Source organism: Elephas maximus, chromosome 12 (genome assembly GCF_024166365.1).
Source record: "Elephas maximus indicus isolate mEleMax1 chromosome 12, mEleMax1 primary haplotype, whole genome shotgun sequence".
NCBI lineage: Eukaryota > Metazoa > Chordata > Mammalia > Proboscidea > Elephantidae > Elephas > Elephas maximus.
Window position 1 is genome coordinate 81,238,133 of NC_064830.1, and position 19,860 is coordinate 81,257,992.

The window sequence follows — 19,860 nt, forward strand, 5'->3', positions numbered from 1 at the left end:
GCTTTTTTGCTGAATGTATAATTTTTTAACCAGTTATTTCTGCTCTGAACTATTTGCAATACCCAATAGTCTTTTATAGCTAAAAAAAAAAAAAAAAAATTTTTTTTATAAGATGTAGATGAAGTCTTTTCTCCTGCCTTCTAAATGTTTTTATAAATTTGTGGCACACGCCCATTTCTTCTGTTCCAAACAGTCATACAGGTCCCCAGCTGATGGCAACATGCATTAAAAGTGGGAAAGCCACTTCCCAAAAAAACCTGAGAGGCAGAAAATGTAGGTGAGAGAACGTATATCCCATTATTCATGAAATGGTCATTAATCAAGTTACTTGCCTATCTTAGTTATCTAGTGCTGCCATATCAGAAATACCACGAGAGGGTGGCTTTAATAAACAGAAATTGATTTTCTCACAGTTTAGAAAGCTAGCAGTCTCCTAAATTTTGGCCCTCTGAAAGTCATGTCCTTCCGACGCGCAAAACACACGCAATTTTCCATATCATCCTGGGAGTCTTAAATCAACTCCAAGTCCAAAATATCATCCTCTGTACCGTCTAAATCAAGTATGCATGAGACATTGAGTGTGTTTCATCCTGGGACAAAATCCCTTTCCATTAGTGAACATGTGAAATCTAGAATACAGTTATCTGCTTTCAAAGTACAATTGTGGGACAGACAGGATAGACATTTCCATTACAAATGGGAGAAATCATAGGTACCAAGCAAGTCTTGAAAACAGTTCTCTCTATACTCCAGGCACATCTAGGCAGTGGCCCCACCCTCTAGACTCTGGGCATTGACCATGCTGTTTGGATTCTGGGTGGAGGCCTCTGGCCCTGGGCGGAGGCCCCATGTTCCAGGCCCACTGGGGTAACACCCCTGCTCCCTTTGCTTTGGGTGACCCTGTTCTCCTGGTCTACTCAAGTGGTGACCCCAGCTCATCATCCCTAGGCAGCCCTATTCTCTTAGCCCTTGGGCATGACATCTGCCCCCTCAAACATGGGTGTGGGCCCATTCTCCTGGCCCTTGGGCATGCAGCCCTGAACCCTCACTATGGGTGTGAGCCCCATTCTCCTGGCCCTCCTGAACAGCTGTCCCACCTTCTGGAATCAAGGTGGTACCCTTGGCTCCACTCTTTGAAACCTAGGTGGTCATGGCTCCACACTTTGAAACTGAGGCAGCCCTTCTTCCTGTGTTCCTTCCAACAGTTGTGCTGATCTCCAAACTGCTCCCAGGATGGTCCTTTTCTTTTCTTGGAGGACAACAGATGTTCTCAACCAAGTAGCACAATTGGCCTGTCTCCCCTGACTACAGAATTCTAAGAGGCAGACAGCTTTCCTTCATTTCATCCTCTCTGTCCCCTAGCCTAAGCTGATGGGTTTTCTACTGTGGCAATTGATAAGATACATCAGTCACAGGCTTAATCTCTGTATCAAGAGATTGTGTAGCCACATCTTTGATGAAAGTTCTAGGACACGTGTTCTTAGTTTGTACAACAGTTTTCTAAACCTTTTTGTTCTGGTTTTATTTTGCACAGTTCATTTTTAAGTCCATCTCTTTCTTCCTGCATTCTATTGTAAGAGACAAGGAGAAACCACACTGCCTCTTTAAGATCTTGCTTAGAAATCTCCTCAGCCAAATATCCAAGTTTATTATTTACAAATTCTATCTTCCACCAAACATTGGAACATAATTCAGACAAGGTTTTTGTGACTGCATAAAATGAATCACCTTTCCAGCAGTCTCCAATCACATGTTCATCGTTTCCTTTTAAAGCTTCACCAAAAGCACATTTAACATCCACATTTCTGGCAACATCACGTTCATGTTGATATATGTATTCTCTAAGATGATATAGGGTCGCTATGAGTCAGAATGGACTCGATGGCAATGGGTTTGGTTTTTTTTTTTTAACGTGATATAAACTCTTTATAGCTCTCTTCACTTCTTTCTGAACCCTCACTATGATTGCCTTTGACATCCATAATTCTGCCAACGGTCTCTTCAAGGCAATCTAGGCTTTTACTATTAACCAAAAAAACCCAAACCCATTGCTGTCAAGTCAATTCCAGTTCATAGTGACCCTGTAGGACAGAGTAGAACTGCCCCATAGGGTTTCTAAGGAGTGGCTGGTGGGTTTGAACTGCTGACCTTTTGCTTATCAGCCAGCCTCTTAACCATGGCACGAAGGCTTTTACTATTTACTATTAGACATCTTAAAATCTTCCAGCCTCTACCTGTGACCCAATTCCAGAACTACCTCCACATCCTAGGTATTTGTTAGAGCAGCACCCCACCCCAGGTACCAAATTCTCAGTTATCTAGTGCTGCTGTATCAGAAATACCACAAGTGTCCCCTTGTGGTATTTATTAATAAACAGAAATTTATGTATTTATTAATAAACAAATTTATTTTCTCGCATTTCAGGAGGCCAGAAATCCAAATTCAGGGCTTCAGCTCCAGGGGAGGGCTTTCTCTCTCTGTCAGCTCTTGGGGAAGATCCTTGTCTCATTTCAGGTTCTATTCCTCGGTTCCTTGGTGGTCTTCATGGGACATGGCATCTATCTTCCCTATCTGTTCTTGCTTCTGTGTCCAATCTGCTCTTTTATATCTCAAAAGTGACTGGCTTAAGATAAACCCTACACTGTTATGGACTCATTGACATAACAAAGAAACCCTATTCCCAAATGAGATTATATCCACAGTTTAGGATTTACAACATGTATTTTGGGGGGTAACAATTTAATTCATAACATTGACATTCTGAGCCTTGATTTTCTCTTCTATAAAATGAAAATGATAATATTTGTTATTTAAACCATTTTAGTTGTTATGGAAATCAAATTAGATAACTACTGTGAACACATTTTGAAACCCTAAGGTATCATATGCCTATATTGCTTTACATGATATTTGTATTCTCTCTCACAGGAATATCAGCTCATGATAGGACTCAGTAATGGGATGCTCTGGGCTGCCTATTTCATCACATTCATCTTTTTGTATTTAATTGTTATCCTTTTTATGTGCATGACTTTCTTCGCCAAGGCAAGTGTCTATTTGACTGCAGCATGCTGCAGCTAAATTTTGGCAGGAAAACAGAAACATGCTGTGGGCTGAATGGGGCTCGCATTGCCAAGAGAATGAAAACATGGCTTTGGTTGACTCCACTGAGGAAACTCAGAAGCTGCTTATTCTCAGCAAACAAAACTTTAAGTTTAGATGGGTGGAGTTCTGTAAGAAATGAATTGTTTATTTAATTCTCCATTTCACGGGGAAGTGTCTTCAGTCTATCAAAATATATTTTAGGATGTTTCACTTTTCCTCTTTTGTTTTGTTGTGACATTGCTTAGAGTATGACTAAACTGCCTTCCTGGTTGCTTTGCTAGATTGAACCTGTTCCAATTCTCCAACACAGTGACCCATCTCTCATCTTCATCTTTTTGTTGTGTTTTGCCATTGCCTCAATATTCTTCACCTTTATGGTTAGCACCTTCTTCAATAAAGGTGAGTCTAATCTTCCTCCTGTGAAAGATTCTCAGTGACTAAAAAAGTATTGTCTAAAAAAGGATTATATTTGGGAGGTCCTTCTAAACTTTATTTGCCACCTCATATACAGCTTTGTTTACATTCTGACTGAAAAGACTGATATCATATGCATGTGAAATGATTTGGGAGGAAGTGAAGAGGCCAGTGAAAATCAATATAACACAGGATACATGAGAAAAAGGATAAAAACCAAAATAGAATCATATTTAAGAGCTCTTTCTAACCTTTAGCTGCTGTATCATATTTGGTGAATGTCTAGCCATCCATCAGGAAGGCTTTTATATATTCTGTGTGGAGGGATTCATGTCTTTGAATATGTAAAAATGAGACGAGTGTGTGAAGAGGAAGAACACAAAAAAATAGCTTGACTGAAAGAGTCTTTGTGTTTAATTAAACCAGATCCTTATTGTATGTCTGCTGTATGTATGTGTCTATGCCTGCCCCCATAGAACTAACATTGACCTTGGGGACATGAATATCATGTGCACAAAAAGTGATTTGAGGGGACATGCAGAGAGCAGTGAAAATTAGTGGAGCACAGCGTATACATGAAAAACAGGATAAAAATACTCCAGCTTCAGATTGAAGTTGAGAGAAACCTAAGGATATTTCCTGAAGAGGTTGCTTTTGAAACAATTTTAAAGGATTGGAAGATGGATGTAGGGTGTCAAGTCAATGGATGCAAATATCCATTCATTCATTTATTTAAATCCTAGAGCACCTACCTTGTGCCTGGGACAGTATCTAATATAAAAAGGCTAGTATGAGGGCTTGCAAACCCTGGTGGCGTAGTGTTTAAGAGCTACGGCTGTTAACCAAAAAAGGCCGGCAGTTTGAATCCATCAGGTGCTCCTTGGAAACTCTGTGGGGGCAGTTCTACTCTATCCTATAGGGTTGCTATGAATTGGAGTCGACTCGATGGCAACAGGTTTTTTAATATGACGGATTACATGCGAAAAGCAGGTGTGACCAAATAACTCCATTTCATAGGTATTTTTCTTTTTTTCTCAGTACATTGTCATGGATATTATTAGTTGATCGGGGTGGGGGGGTCCTCCCAAGGCATAGGATCATACATACAACCTATAAAACAACAACAACAAAAATCAAAACAAAAAAAGCAAACCCAAGGATAGAGAAAAGTCGTGTGTTAACATGAGGGCAGAATGTGATATAATGAAGAGAGAAGTAAGATACGTAGAAAGCAAATAAGAATGTTTTCTATTTCTAGCATCGTAGCAGATAAGACACTCTGAACATTTTTGTATGTGTCTTCTGGTGCATATGTGCAAGGCTTTTATTGTGGTACATATTTAGAGATAGAATTGGTGGGTTACAGGGTTTATGAATGTCCTAACTTGATAGGTCATGTCAAACACTTCCAAAGTGGTTCTACAAATTTGTGGTCTACCTGGAAGATGCTGAAAAACCCTGTTGATCCATATCCTTTTCAGTATTTGGGTTTGGAAAATTTTAATTTATGCTAAATTAGGGGTATAATATTATCTCACAGTAATATTTTAAAATTTTTATTGCACGAAAATATATAAACCTACAATTTGCCATTTTTAAGTGTACAATTCAGTGACATAATTACATTTACAATGTTGCACAACCATGACCACTATCTATTTCCAAATTTGTTGTCATCCTAAATAGAAACTCACTTATGGACATTTAAATAGGCATTTTCCCTATTACTAGTGAAGCTGAGCATATATTTTTATTAATATGATTCATGTGTGTTTCCTCTTCTATGAAATCCGTTGTCCCTACTTTTATTTCTGATTTTAGTAACTTGAGTTTTCTCCATTTTCTTCTTAGTCATTCAGGCTATTGTTGCCTGATAAAGGCTGCAGTCATGTGTTTACTGACTTTTCCAAACCATATTTCCAGAGCGTGAATTCCAATTGTGTGTAGTCACTAAAATTTCTTTTCTTTTATCTCTGCAGTCAGCCAGTGACCTGACAGATGACACACACACACACATACACATACAGAAATGTACTGGCCCTTTAAGCCTCTGTTCGGGGAGAAGCCCAGACTATGGTAATCATCTGTACTGGGCCTTGGGGGCACCATCAGACCAACCTAAATATACTACCAGGTATATGGAATACAGTGAGGCCTGCACTTTGTAAACAGCGAGGCCCTGGTGAGAGCGGCTCAGGAAAGGATGATGGCAAGCAGACCTAAAAAAGCGTGCTGTGTCACACTGTAGGTGGGATTGCATGAGTCCTGGGAAGAAGCAGCTTCTGGAGCACGGTGAAGCCCCAGACTTGTGAACAGCCAGGCCCAGCACAGGCACCACAGGCAGAGACACCTGAGCACACAGACCTAAGAAAAGACGCTATGGCACGCTGCAGGTCTGGGACCCAGTGGGTACCAGTAGGGAATGAACGCACTGAGTCCAGTGAGGCCCAGACTGTGTGAACAGTCAACCTCTAGTGAAAGCAATTCAGGTTGGGGTGACTAATCAGGGAGACTTAAGAAACACCACCTTGGCACACAACAGGCCTGGGACCACATGGGTCCTGTGAGGAAGCAGCATGCGGAGCACAGTACATCTGGACTTTGCGAACAGCCAGGCCCCGGTCAAGGCAGCTAAGAAGCTGGACCTGGAGCAGAGCTGCTTGGCAAGCATAGTGCCAGTCCGAGTTCCTGGGCATGCAGTACTGGGACAGAGAGACTGAGGAGTGAGTACAATGTGGGCTGAAACAACTGAGAGTCTGACCTGTGGCTATCTAGCTCGGTGAGCATTGCACGAACTTGAGTTCCTGAACCCTCAGGCCTGGGACAGAGAGACCAGATAAACACAGTGTGGACCAAAACACTCCGGCAGTTGGATCTGGGACAGAAGGGCTCAATGAGCATAGCACAGGGCTGAGTTCATGAACACTCAGCCCTGGGACAGAGAGGATTGGTGAGTGAAGACTGAGCTGAGGTACCTGGGTGATATGACATGGAATGGGTCAGCTTGGTGAGCATAGTGTGGGCCTGAGTTCCTGAATACTTGAGCCAGGGACAGAGAGACTTGGTGACCACAGTACAGCCCAAAGCACCTGAGCAAACAGACCTGGGACAGAAAAGTTCATTGAGTACAACATGGACGGGATTTCCTGTGGATTCCAAGAAGAAGGTGAACACAGAATGAACTGCAGTTTGTGAACAGTGGTGACACACAGTAAATTGACAACAGCTGCTGCTTCTAGGGTGGGACTCTGAAGCTGGTATAGCACAGCCAGTGTTCTGGAAGAGGAGTCTTAGGGTACATCTGTGATGGCTGCACCTCCTGGGTGGAATTCTAGAGCTAGATTTGCATGGCTGAGGGCACCCAGGGTGGTTTGTGGTGAGCAACCAGAGACAGCTAGTATTCCCAAATGGGGGTTTGTGCTAGAGTGGCATAGCTGGTATACCTGGGGGTGCTAGTAAACTGGTAGCAGAGTAATATGGTCAATGTTCCCAATATCTTGAGGGGAAGCAACCACAACAAATACTACAAACCAGAGAGTTTGGTGTGAAGTGGCACCCCTGGGTAGGAAACTCATAAGAAGGGAACGATAGCAAGTGCACCAGGATGAAGAGTTTGGAGTTGAAGCAGAGAACTACAACCTTCAATAATTTAAAATAATAATAACAATAAAGAAGAGCGAATGCTAGAGAAGGGGAGGAATCTAATCTCCAGAGTTACCACAGTAAAATACTGTAATGTCTCAATTACAACCAACAATTACAGAGCATATGTAGAGAGACAGGAAAGACTGGCCCATGCAAAAGACCAAAATAAGGGGACAGAAACTACCCCTGAGGAAGGACAGATAATGGAATTACTGAACAAAGACTTTAAAGCAGCAATATTAAGCATGCTTAAAGAGTTAAAGGAAACAGAAAAAGAACCAACGAAAGTCAGGAAAACAACCCAAGAACAAAACAAGAATTTCAATAAAGAGATAGAAATTAAAAAAGAACACCAAATAGGAATACTGTAGCTGAAAAATAAAATGAACAATTGTCTGGCAGGGCTTAGGAGTAGATTTGAATTGGCAGAAGAAATAATCAGTAAGCTCAAAGATGAGACAATTGAGATTATTCAGTCTGAAGAGTAAAAAGAAAAAATAATGAAGAAAAAGAACCAAGTCTAAGATATGTGGAACACCATCAAGTGGAATAATATATGTGTTATGGAAGTCCTGGAGGGAGAAGAGAGAAAGGTACAGAAAAATTATTTGAAGAAATAATGGCCAGAAATTTCCCAAATATGATGAAAGATAAGAACTTGTACATCCAAGATGCTCAACGAATTTCACATAGAGTAAATCTGAATAGAGCCACATCCAAAGCACACTAAAACCAAACTCTCAAAAACCAAGGGCAAAGAGAAAAATTGGAAAGCAGCATGAGAAAAACAAAGTATCACATACAAAGAGTCTTCAGTAAGATTAAATGCCAGTTTCTCTGCAGAAACCATGCAGCAGAAAGACAGCAGAGTGACATTTAAAATGCTGAAAGAAAAGAACTTTCATCCAAGGATACTATGTTTGGCAAAACTGTCATTAAAAATGAGGGTGAAATTAAAATATTACCAGATAAACAGAAGCTGAAAAAATCTGTCACCACCAGACCAGTCCTACAAGAAATGCTAAAAAGTGTCCTCTAGAAGGAGAACTAAGGACACTTGGCAGTAACTTGAAGTTGTACACACAGTGGGGCAGGGATTACCATTAAAGGAAATGGCTTGACAAGTATAAAAGCCAGAGTTAAAGTGTTGTTGTTTAGTAGATACAACTGGTATGCCCTTCTTGTTATATAACGGCAACAGCATTAAAAAAAAAAAAATTAAATATCTATGTATAATAATAAAATAAAGTTAAATTTAAATTTCAGGGTATCTGAGGTATAAAGATTTAATCAGTGATAACAACAACATAAACAGGGAGGGGGAAAGGAGTGGCATAGATACAGATTGTATGCTACTTACACTGGTATCAACATAAGCCAGGTTGTTGTAAATTGTTAAATGTAATTCTCATGGTAACACAAAGAAAGTAAATAAAACAACTATACACACGAAAAAAGAAGTGGAGAAACAAAATGGTTCAGCACCCCTCCCCCCCCCACACACAAATCTATACACCAAAGAAGTCAGCACTGGAGGAAAAAAGGGTCAAAGAAAGTATGACATACAAAAAACAAAAAAATGGCAAAAGTAAGTCCTCCTTTATTAGTAATTACTGTAAATGCAAATGGAATAGATGCTCCAGTTGAGAGACTAGGCAGTGGCAGATTGGATTAAAAAAAACATGGCCCATCTATATTCTGTGTATAAGAGACAAACCTCAGACACAAATAGATTGAAAGTGAAAGGATGGAAGAAAACACTCCATGCAAACAGTAATCAAAAATATGTGGCAATTTTAACATCAAACGAAATGGACTTTAAGTCAAAATCTCCTGTAAGAGACAACTGACCCTGTGTAATGATTACAGTGTCAATTCATCAAGAAGACATAACTATTATAAATATTTGTGTACTTAAACTCAGAGCCACAAAATTTATAAAGCAAACACAGAATCGAAGGGAGAAATAGATCTGTGATAATAGTTGGAAACTTTAATACACCACATTCAATAATGGATAGAACAACTAGAAGATCAGTAAAGAAAAAGAAAACTTCTGATCAGTAAAGAATAGAAACAGAACAACCCTATTAACCACCTAGGCCTACAGACATATATAAACCAAAAAAAAAAAAAAACCAAACCCACTGCCATCAAGTCGATTCCAACTCATAGCGACCCTATAGGACAGAGTAGAACTACCCCATAGAGCTTCCAAGGAGCACCTGGTGGATTTGAACTGCTGACCTGTTGGTTAGCAGCCGTAGCACTTAACCGCTTCACCACCAGGTTTCCACAGACATATGTAGAACACTCCAACCAACAACAGCACAATGTACATTCTATTCTAGTTCACATGGAACATATTCCAGGATACACCACATCTTAGGACAGAAAGTAAGTCTCAGTAAATTTAGAAAGAATGAAATCATACGAAGTATCCTTTCTGATCACAATGAAATGAAGCTAGAAATTAATAACATAAGGAAAACTGGAAAAGATACTAATATGTGGAAACTAAACACACTACTAAACAATGAATGGGTAAAAGGAGAAATTAAGAAACAAATAGAAAAATATTTAGAGTTGAACAAGAATGAAAGCACAACATACCAAAACTTATAAGATGCACTGAAGGCAGTACTCTGAGAGAAATTTATAGCAATTAATATCTATTTTAAAAAAGAGCAAAGATCCCAAATCAGTAACCTAACTCTACAACTTGAGGAATTAGAAAAGGAAGAACAAACTATACCTGAGGCTACCAGAAGAAAGGAAATAATAAAGGCCAGAGCAGAAATGAATGAAATAGAGAAGAAAAAAAACAAAAACAGAATCAATGAAACCAGAAGTTAGTTTTTTGAAAAGATCAACAAATTCGACAAATCTTTGGCTAGACTGACAAAAATTTGAAATGAAAGTGGGGACATTACAACCAACACTATAGAAATAAAAAAGAATGTAAGGGAATACTATGAACAATTGTACACCAACAAATTGGATAATTTAGAGAAAATAGATTTCTTGAAACACATGAACTTCCTACATCGACTCAAGAAGAAATAATGGATCTCAATAGACCTATAACAAGTGAAGAGATTGAATCAGTAATTTAAAAGCTCCCAACAACAACAGCAAAGTCCTGGACCAGATGGCTTCACTGTGGAATTCTACTACACATTTATAGAAGAGGTGACCACAATCCTACTTAAACTTTTCTTAAAAAAATAGAAGAGAAGGGAACACTTCCTAACTCATACTGTGAGGGAGCCTAATCCTGCTACCAAAGCCATACAAGGACACCACAAGAAGAGAAAACTACAGACCAATATCCCTAATGAACAAAGATGCAAAAATACTTAGCAAAATACTAGAAAACCAAATAAAAAAAACATGTTAAAAAGATTTTACACTGTGATCAAGTGGGATTTGTCCCAAGAATGCAAAGGTGTTTCAACATTAGAAAATCAGTGTAATACACCACATTAACAGAAGAAAAGAAAAGGAATCGTGATTACCTCAATGAATGCAGAAAAGGTTTTTGACAAAATTCAATACTCTTTCTTGACATACACACTCAGCACACTAGGCATAGAAGGAAATTCTTCAATGTAATAAAGGGCATTTATGAAAAACCCACATCTAACATTATACTCCTTGGAGAAAGACTGAGAGCTTTCTTAGTAAGATTGGGAACAAGACATGGATGCCCATTCTAGCCACTGCTATTCAATATTGTTCTGGAAGCTATACCCAGAGCAATTAGGCTAGCAAGAAAAAAAAAAAAATGTATTCAAATCAGGAAGGAGGAAGTAAAACTACCCCTTTTTGCAGATGACATGGTCCTATGTGTAGAAAACCCCAAAGAAAGCTACTAGAACTAATAAATGAATTCAACAAAGGGGCAGGGTACAAGGTCAATAAACAAAAGTTGGTTGGGTTTCTATACATCAGCAATGAGTAAGCTGAAAAGGAAATTTAGGAAACATCATTTTCAATAAACCAAACCCATTGCCGTCAAAAATAAAGTATGTAGGAATAAATTTAACAAGGAAGGTGAAAGACTTACAGAAAATTATAAAACATTTTTGAAAGACGTTAAAGAAGACCTAAATAAATAGAAGCATATGCCATATTCACGGATGGGAAGGCTTAATATAGTTAAGACGTCAGTACTACTGAAAGCAATCTGTAGATTCAGTGCAATCTCCGTCAATACTCCAATGGCCTTCTTTGCAGAAATGGAAAAGCCAATCCACAAATTTATATGGAATGGCAAGGGACTCCAAATAGGTAAAGCAATCTTGAAGAATAAAGGAGAACTCCCTGATTTTAAAACATTCTACAAAGCTACTGTAATTAAGACAGCCTGGTACTTATAGGAAACCCTGGTGGCGTAGTGGTTAAGTGCTACGGCTGCTAACCAAGAGGTTGGCAGTTCAAATCCGCCAGGCGCTCCTTGGAAACTTTATGGGGCAGTTGTACTCTGTCCTATAGGGTCCCTATGAGTCGGAATCGACTCGACAGCAGTGGGTTTTTTGGTACTATATAATAGACATATGTTGTTGTGTGCCACAGAGTCAATTCTAACTCATAGCCATTCTATGTAAGAGTAGAACTGCCCCGTAGGGTTTCCTAGGGAGCCTTGGTGGTGTAGTGGTTAAGAGCTCGGCTGCTAACAAAGAGGTCAGCGGTTCGAATCCACCAGCCACTCCTTGGAAACCCCATGGGGCAGTTCTACTCTGACTATACAGTTGCTATGAGTCGGAATTGACTCGATGGCAACGGGTTTGTTCTTTTGGAATCTTTATGGGAGCAGATCACCAGGTCTTTTCTCCTATGGAACTGCTGATGGGTTTGAACCGCTGACCTTTCGGTTAGCAGCCGAGCACTTAACCATTGAGCTACCAGGGTTCCCTAATAGACATATAGGCCAACGGGATAGAATTGAAAATGCAGAAATAAATCTATGGTCAACTGATTTTCAACTAGGGTGCCAAGTCCATTCAACGAAGAAGAAAGAATCTCTTCAGTAAATGGTGCTGGGAAAATTGGATTTCTATATGCAGAAGAATGAAACAGGATCCATGGCTCACACCATACACAAAAACCAATCTGAAGTGGATTAAGGAACTAAATGTGAAAACTAAAACTGTAAAATTCTTAGAAGAAAATATAGGAGTGAGGCTTTGGGACCTAGTTTTTAACAGTAAAAAAAAAAAAACAGTAGATTGTCAGATATGATAATAAAACTTGAGCAGCAAAAGACAAAACAGATTCGACCTCATAAAAATTAAATATTTTTGCACATCAAAGGACTTTATCAACAAAGTGAAAACCTACAGATTGAGAGATAGTTTTCAAGAGCCATCTATCAGATAAGGACCTAATATCCACCACATTAATGTATATATAACATAAGATATATATATCTTCTATAACTTAACAAAAAGATGACCCAACAAAAAAATGGACAAATGACCAGAACTAGATGGTGTCTGGCTACCACCAGTGACCACCCTGACAGGGAGCACAACAGAGAGTCCCTGATGGAGCAGGAGAAAAGTGTGGAGAACTCAAATTCACATAAAAAGACCAGACTTAATGGTCTGACTGAGACTGAAGGAACCCCTGAAGCCATGGCCCCCAAACGCTCTGTTAATCCAGAAGTAAAACTATTCCCAAAGCCCACTCTTCAGACAAAGATTAGACTGGACTATAAACCATAAAATAGTACTCATGAAGAGTGTGCTTCTTAGTTCAAGCAGCTACATGAGACCAAATGGGCCGCTTCTGACCGGAGGCAGGATGAGATGGCGGGAAGGGACAGGAGCTGGTTGGATGGACGTGGGAAACCCGGGGTGGAAAGGGGGAGTGTGCTATCACATTATAGCAATTGTAATTAGTGTCACATAACAATATGTGTATAAATTTTTGTATAAGTAACTAACTTGAGCTATAAACTTTCACCTAAAGCACAATAAAAAAAGGAAAAAAAGTTGACAGATGACTTGAACACACAGCGTACCAAAACAGTATTCAAATGGCCAACAAGCACATGAAGAGATGCTCAACATTGTTAGCCATTAAGGATATGCAAATCAAAACCACTATGAGCTATCTCCTCACCCTCATTAGAATGATAATATTAAAAGGAAAACAAAAAGTATTGGTCAGGTTGTAGAGAAACTGGAACCTTCATCCATTGCTGGTGGGAATGTAAAATGGTACAACCATTGTGGTAAACAGTTTGGTGGGTCCTGAGAAAGTTGGTCATGTAACTCCCATATGACCCAGTAATTCCAATCCTAGGTATATAACCAAAGAAGAAGAAGTGAAAGCAGAAACACAAACAGAAACCTGAACACCAAAGTTCATTGCAGGACTTTTCACAATAGCCAAAAAATGGAAACAATCAAAATGTCCATCAACAGATGAATGGATAAACAAAATGGTATATGCATACAATGGAGTATTATGCCCTGTAAAAAGAAATGAATTTCTAATGTGTGCCACAGCACGGATGAACCTTCAAAACATACTGAACAAAATAAGTCAGTTGCAGAAGGATAAATATTATTTCACTTATATAAAAAATATATATATATACACACACCAAAGATCATTAATAATTATCCAGGGAGGGGATGGATGGAGAAAGGGGAAGTTTTTGTTTGGCGGGGGAGGAGGGGAGTTGAGTTTATGTTAACAGTAGTGGAATATTTTGGGAAAGGATAATGGTGGCACAATGTGAAAAATATAATCAATGTTATTGAATTCCAGATGTGGAAGTTGTTCTGAGGAATATTTTAGTGTGTACATTTTCACTAAAAAAAAAAAAAAAAAAAGAGCCACAATGCATTTTCTCTTACTGAAATTTAACAACTTTTTTCTTCGTAAAGTGGTCTTCTTATTATTATAAGTTTTTTTATTAGATTACTTCACTCAGTTTTGCTAAGTTGTATTTTTTAAAGTTTATCTTCTTAGTATGTTTTCAAATTTATTGGTATAATATTGTTAGATTAATATGGTTCTTTTAATATTTTTAAAGTCTGTAGCATCTGTAGTAACACATCTTTTATTCCTTGTACTGGCCATTTGTGTCTTCTCTTTTTTTTTTTTCCTTGATTGAATTCATGTGAATGTTTATTGGCTTTTCAGAGAATCAACTCTTTTCTTTTTTGATCCTTGTGATTATGTTTGTTTTATACTTCATTAATTTCTGTTTTCATTTTTATTTTTTTCCTTACATAAACTTTGTGTTTGCATTTTTCCCCTAACTTCTGGTAATAGACATTTGGCTTATTTATTTTCAATATTTAGTTTAATAAATGAATTTAAGTCTAGACATTTCCCTCTTCGTAATGCTTTGGCAGCATTCCACAAATTTTGATAAATAAGGTTTTGCTGTTTTTCCATGAAAATATTTTAGAACTCTTTTTTTTTTTTTTATGATTTCGTCTTGAACTTCAGAATTATTTAGGTGTGTGTATTAATTTTCCAACATATTAGGTTTTTTTCTGGATTTTTTTGGTTTCCAACTTAATTTAACTCCTTTGAAATTTTTGGGGACTGACTTTGTGCTCTGTTTCCTAAAATAAATACACCATGTATGCTTGAAAGAAATGTATATTACGAGGTTGTTTGGTATAGTAGCTATGTATGTCCATTAGGCAACATTTATTAATCTCATTGTTCACTTTTCTACATCCTTACTGATTTTTTTCTATTTGGTTCATTAGTTACTAAGAGAGATATGTTTAAATCTCCAGCTATGATTGTAGATTTATGTATTTCTTCTCAAAATTTGGGAATTTTTGCCTTATATATTTTGATGCTATGTTACCAGTTGTATTTTATATATTTCCTTGGTTAAATTTAACTCCCCATTGACTCTGTGTGCACTTCTTTTGTTTGTTTATGATTTAGGCTTCAAAGGGAAAACAAAAAACACAACCACGCCCACTATAAGTCTCTAGTTCATATGCTCTTACTCACCTAGATGATTCTCTACACCCCTACTTTCTCCTCAAACCTCCAAATATTGTCCTCCATCTACTCTCAGTGTTTCCTGCTTTCATAAGGAAAATGGAAATATCACACACCTGGTAGGGTATATACTCACATACTCTTCCTTTTCATTCTCATATCTAAAGCTAAATTCTGTTTACACATTGGATTCCATGTACTCTCACCCATTCAAAGACATACTTTCTCTAGTTCTCTGTCTTCTAAAGAATCTTTTTTATTTATTTTTTTGTTCTCTACTGAATCATTTACTCTACCATACAAATACACTGTTATTTCTCCAAACTTAAGTAACATTATATTAACCTCGATTCTCCCTTTAGCTGCTGCCTTTGTACTCCTTTGTCACAAAAGTTCATAAGAGAACTGTCTGTATTTGTTGTCTCCAGTTTATTCCCTCTCATTCTGTTTAAGATTTTAGTTGTGAAAAATAAGACACATCGATTAGTGCATAAAATGTAAATGTTTTAGTTGGTGGGTGGGATGTGTGGAGTGAGGTAAAGAGAGAAAGCAGGAATCACTCCTAATAAAATTCATAATATCTACTTTTAATTGGGGTGCTGAATTTTAACTCCTGATGGAGTTAGTGGGTCTCTTGACAAGAATTTTCAGTATTTTATCAGAACTCTTTTCAGTATTTTTTAGAACTCTTAATACTCTAAGCCACATCCTTTTCTTTGACATCACTATGAGTTGGAGCTGATTAAACGGCACCTAATAATTTTTTTAACAATCATGACATAGACTGAACCTCAAAGTGTCTGGAAACACAGCCTGTGTATTTTCAGATTATGCCAATAGAAATATAAATTTACAATTTCTTATGCTGAGTAATAATAAATATGAAAATTTTCCATTAAAAGCTATAATATTCATCTTCATTGCATATAGGTGGATAAATTCAAGAAAAGTTAGTTCCTCGAATGTTTCATTTCAGTCTTTAATTAATTCAAAAAAATGTTTGAGCACTTACTATGTGCTAGACATTTTATTATGTGCTGGGGGAAGCAATGGTGAAGAAAACATCTATTCCTTTATCTCATAAAATTTATTTTTGTGTGCTATTTTATAATAAAGTTATTTTTATTTTAGATTTTGGCAAATCATTATAATTGACCTTATAATTTCCTCCTTATATGCAGCTTTTTATGCTGTTTCTTTTGGAGGATTCCTTTATTTTGCCACATATTTGCCATATACCATCATTTCTCAAAGCTATCCAAAGATGACAGTCATCCAGAAGCTGGCTTCCTGTCTCAGCTCAAATATTGCAATGGCACTGGGAACTCAATTACTAGTGAAGGCGGAAGCAGAGAGTGAGTATTATTTTGCCTTGCTCTAGTAGATGTATCCTTGTTGTCTCATCAGATATTCACATTTTAGTATTGCTCGATATTGCTAAACTGCCCTCCAAAAAATTAGACTAATTTATATCATCCTCTATAGTGTGGGTATCTCCACAGTCCTTTTAAAAATTTACTGCAAGTCTGTTAGGGTCTCTTCCTACTCCTTTTCCAGAATTGCCACCCTCTGTCTAGTGGTAGGGGAAGAAGCAACATGGGTTTGCTTTTAGTAATTTCTTTCTTCCCTTTTCCATCCATGCATTATCTACGCAAAGATTCTACTCATTTGTTCTGTAGTCAGCATACATCCTTACTTCTCAGTGATTGTAAATATTTTTCCAGAATTATATATTCTTGTAAACATTCAGCTAGTATGAGGAAGAGTAGAGAGAGGAAGGTCGTTTCTTAATCCATAGTTCTGCTTATTGTTTTTAAATCTTGTTTTCCTAATCTTTTGGTATACTTTATTTTTGTTTTGGTCATTGCCAACTGTTTTTTGGTTTGGGGTATAGGACAGAGTGCCTTTCATGGTACATATTCAGTTGTCCTCTCAGGTAATCTAAATTCTAAGGGTATAAGAAAGTAGTTGTTCACAGTAGGTATCTCTAGAGAGTAAAAACACATTTTATTTTCTTTTCTGTTTAATTATGATGAAGACAAATAACTCTGTTTTAGTCTCAGTTGGAACCTATATTAAATGTCTCCTGTTGTGTTTTAGATATTGGAATTAAATGGAATAACATTTTGTCATCAACACAAACAGATAACTTTGTCTTTGCCTATATACTGGGAATGCTTTTGTTTGATGCTTTCTTGTATGGCCTTGTGGCCTGGTATATAGAAGCTGTCTTTCCGGGAGAGTATGGTGTGCCTAAGCCATGGAACTTTTTCTTGCTGGTGAGTTACAATGCTTCTGTTATGAAGAGAGACCACAGTCCTTCAGAACCTGTTTTGTAATAGCTATGAAAGCCATCATGGATTAATTTTGTACTGTCTATAATTTAATCAATAGATCAGATGAAAGAATAATTCTCATCTACACTCCAGCCATACTCATTCACTAGCCTTTTCATAATACATTGTAAGCCCTCCGAAATACATAAATATAAATAATCTCTTGGTCATGGCCTGCAACCCCAAACTGTATAAATTCTGCCTTTTCCAGCCAAGCATTTCATGAAAGACTGAACTCAGGGCATAAAGAAATGAGTATGTGGTGGGTCTTTGAACGCCAATGAGGAGAGGTTTAGTTATATCCCATATCTAGGCACTGATCCACCTGCTTCATTTCCTGAGTTAGCCCAGATAGCTTAGAGTTAGAACCATAGACAATGGGGGACATCTAAATCTTGCCTTCCCTTCTCAATCTTTTCCCTTAATGCCATTGGCTTTTATATGGCTCAGAGAAGTGATATAATACTTTTCACTATGAGATCATTTTGGGGTTATAATTTTAATAGAATACTTTGTTTTTATGCCCTGGGCATTCAAATGATAGCCAATTGTCTCCAAAATTAAATCCCAAGAAAATTCCTGCAATTCATTGTAATACAAAGCAAAACAGGCGAAGTATTTTTCAATGCCATCATGGTGATGATATTTTTATTCCCTTCTTAGCACTCTTACTGGTCTGGGGAACCATCTGAGAAGAATAAAGAAAAAATCCAATTTTATGAATCAGTTCAAAGCCAGTATTTTGAGGATGAACCTGCTAACTTGGTGGCAGGTATCCAGATCAAACATTTGTGCAAGGTATTGTTTCACAGGTCTCACTTTCTTGATGGTTCCTGAAATTTAGTTTACAGTTAATGGTAAATGTTTGTTACTGAAAATACCAAGAAAAATAATCACATACTAATAAAAGGTAATAGACATCATGTTTCTTTGAGAAAAATCCAAATGAAATTTATGTAATATATTACAAAAAGCTACATCTTTCCTTTTTCTTCAAAATAGAATCAGGTTTTCAATAAACTGTAATAGTATCTACAAATGTTCTTGTTTTTAAAAGTTGAGCCAAAGTGGATACAGTATGTGAACATTAATTTTTTGTTCACAAATATTTATTGTTGCTTGAAACCACTAAGTTTTTGGTAATTTATTACTCAGTAATAGAGAACTAAAATAGGTGTTGGTACCTGGAAGTGGGATGCTGCCACAACCAAAAACCTAAAAATGTGGGAGTTGACTTCGTACTGGGTAGAAGTTGGAAGAACCTTGAGGAGAATGTTAGTGAAAGCCTAAAGGGCAGATGGTTAGCAGAAGCCTGATGTCTTGGAGGTAGCTACCATTGAGAGGTTAAAGGAAAGTGAGGAAAACGTTATTGAAAACTGGAGGAAAGAAGAGCCTTATTATGTCGTGGCAGAAAGTTTATCAACACTGTCACCTGTAGTAATGTGGAAAGCCAGATTGTTGAAGGAATTTCCTGGCTTCTTCTTGTTGCCTTGTAGTAAAATATAGTATAGGTGAAAGGAGAGAGAGGTAAGCTAAAGAAAGAACTGTGAAAAAAGGAAGGATCCAGATATTGGTTTTGAGAATTCCCATCCTCTGCAGATGGCAGATGCTGTTAAAATTAAGAGTTGTCTTCCAAGCAAAGATCAAGTCTAGAGGATTGTCAGAAAAACATGGTCTAAAGTTGAAGCCAAGTTGGTGACTGAAAAACACTTTGTTTCAAGACCTCAGGAGGATCTAAGGTGGTGCTTCAGAGAGCCATTCAGTGGCACAGTAGGGATTCTAACAATCTAAGGGCATTTTTCCTCAGGAGCCTGAGCAGAAACCCAAGGTAGAGAAGGGATTATCTCAAATATATTTGTGTGTGTGGCTCTTGTGCCTAGAGTGAACCCAGTGTCTTAAAGAGAGTTATACTGGAAGACGTACCACCAGCTTGTACCTAAAAGGACAGAGACAGTACAAAACGATAAGAGGCTTTTGAACCACCAAACGTCTATAGGCAGAAATAGGTTGAAAAGCTGAGCTGCAAACATGGGCTGCTTTTTATGGCAAAGGAAGGATGACTCAGAGACTGGAACCAAGAGCCTGGAGGGTAGAGGTGAGATCGATGGAGAATTATTCTCTGGTCTTGTGTCCTAACCAAGGAATTGACAACATGTTGCCTTGGTGGATATCAGAAATTCTGTGGATCAGTGACACCTGTGTGCTTCATGTTTCCCCCTTTTTTGAATAGGAGTATGTGTAGTGGTTAACCTACATTTATCCCACAATTTTATTTTGGGTTTTTGTGTGTGGAGGGTGAGGGAGGAGGGCTGATTTCTTGAATCTTTGGGTCAGAGTTATTCTGATCAAGAGGAATTGTACTTGAGGAGG

General features: G+C 37.8%; 1 protein-coding gene across 1 annotated transcript in view; it reads left to right on the forward strand.

Moving 5' to 3' along the window:
* Positions 1–19,860, forward strand: part of LOC126087504 (phospholipid-transporting ATPase ABCA3-like) — a 188,787-nt gene that overhangs the window by 63,918 nt on the left and 105,009 nt on the right. Inside the window, exons 7-11 of the mRNA XM_049905035.1 lie at positions 2,930–3,046; positions 3,388–3,505; positions 16,336–16,509; positions 17,255–17,433; positions 18,154–18,288. Coding sequence (XP_049760992.1) covers positions 2,930–3,046; positions 3,388–3,505; positions 16,336–16,509; positions 17,255–17,433; positions 18,154–18,288 — 723 coding nt within the window. The remainder of the gene's footprint in view (positions 1–2,929; positions 3,047–3,387; positions 3,506–16,335; positions 16,510–17,254; positions 17,434–18,153; positions 18,289–19,860) is intronic.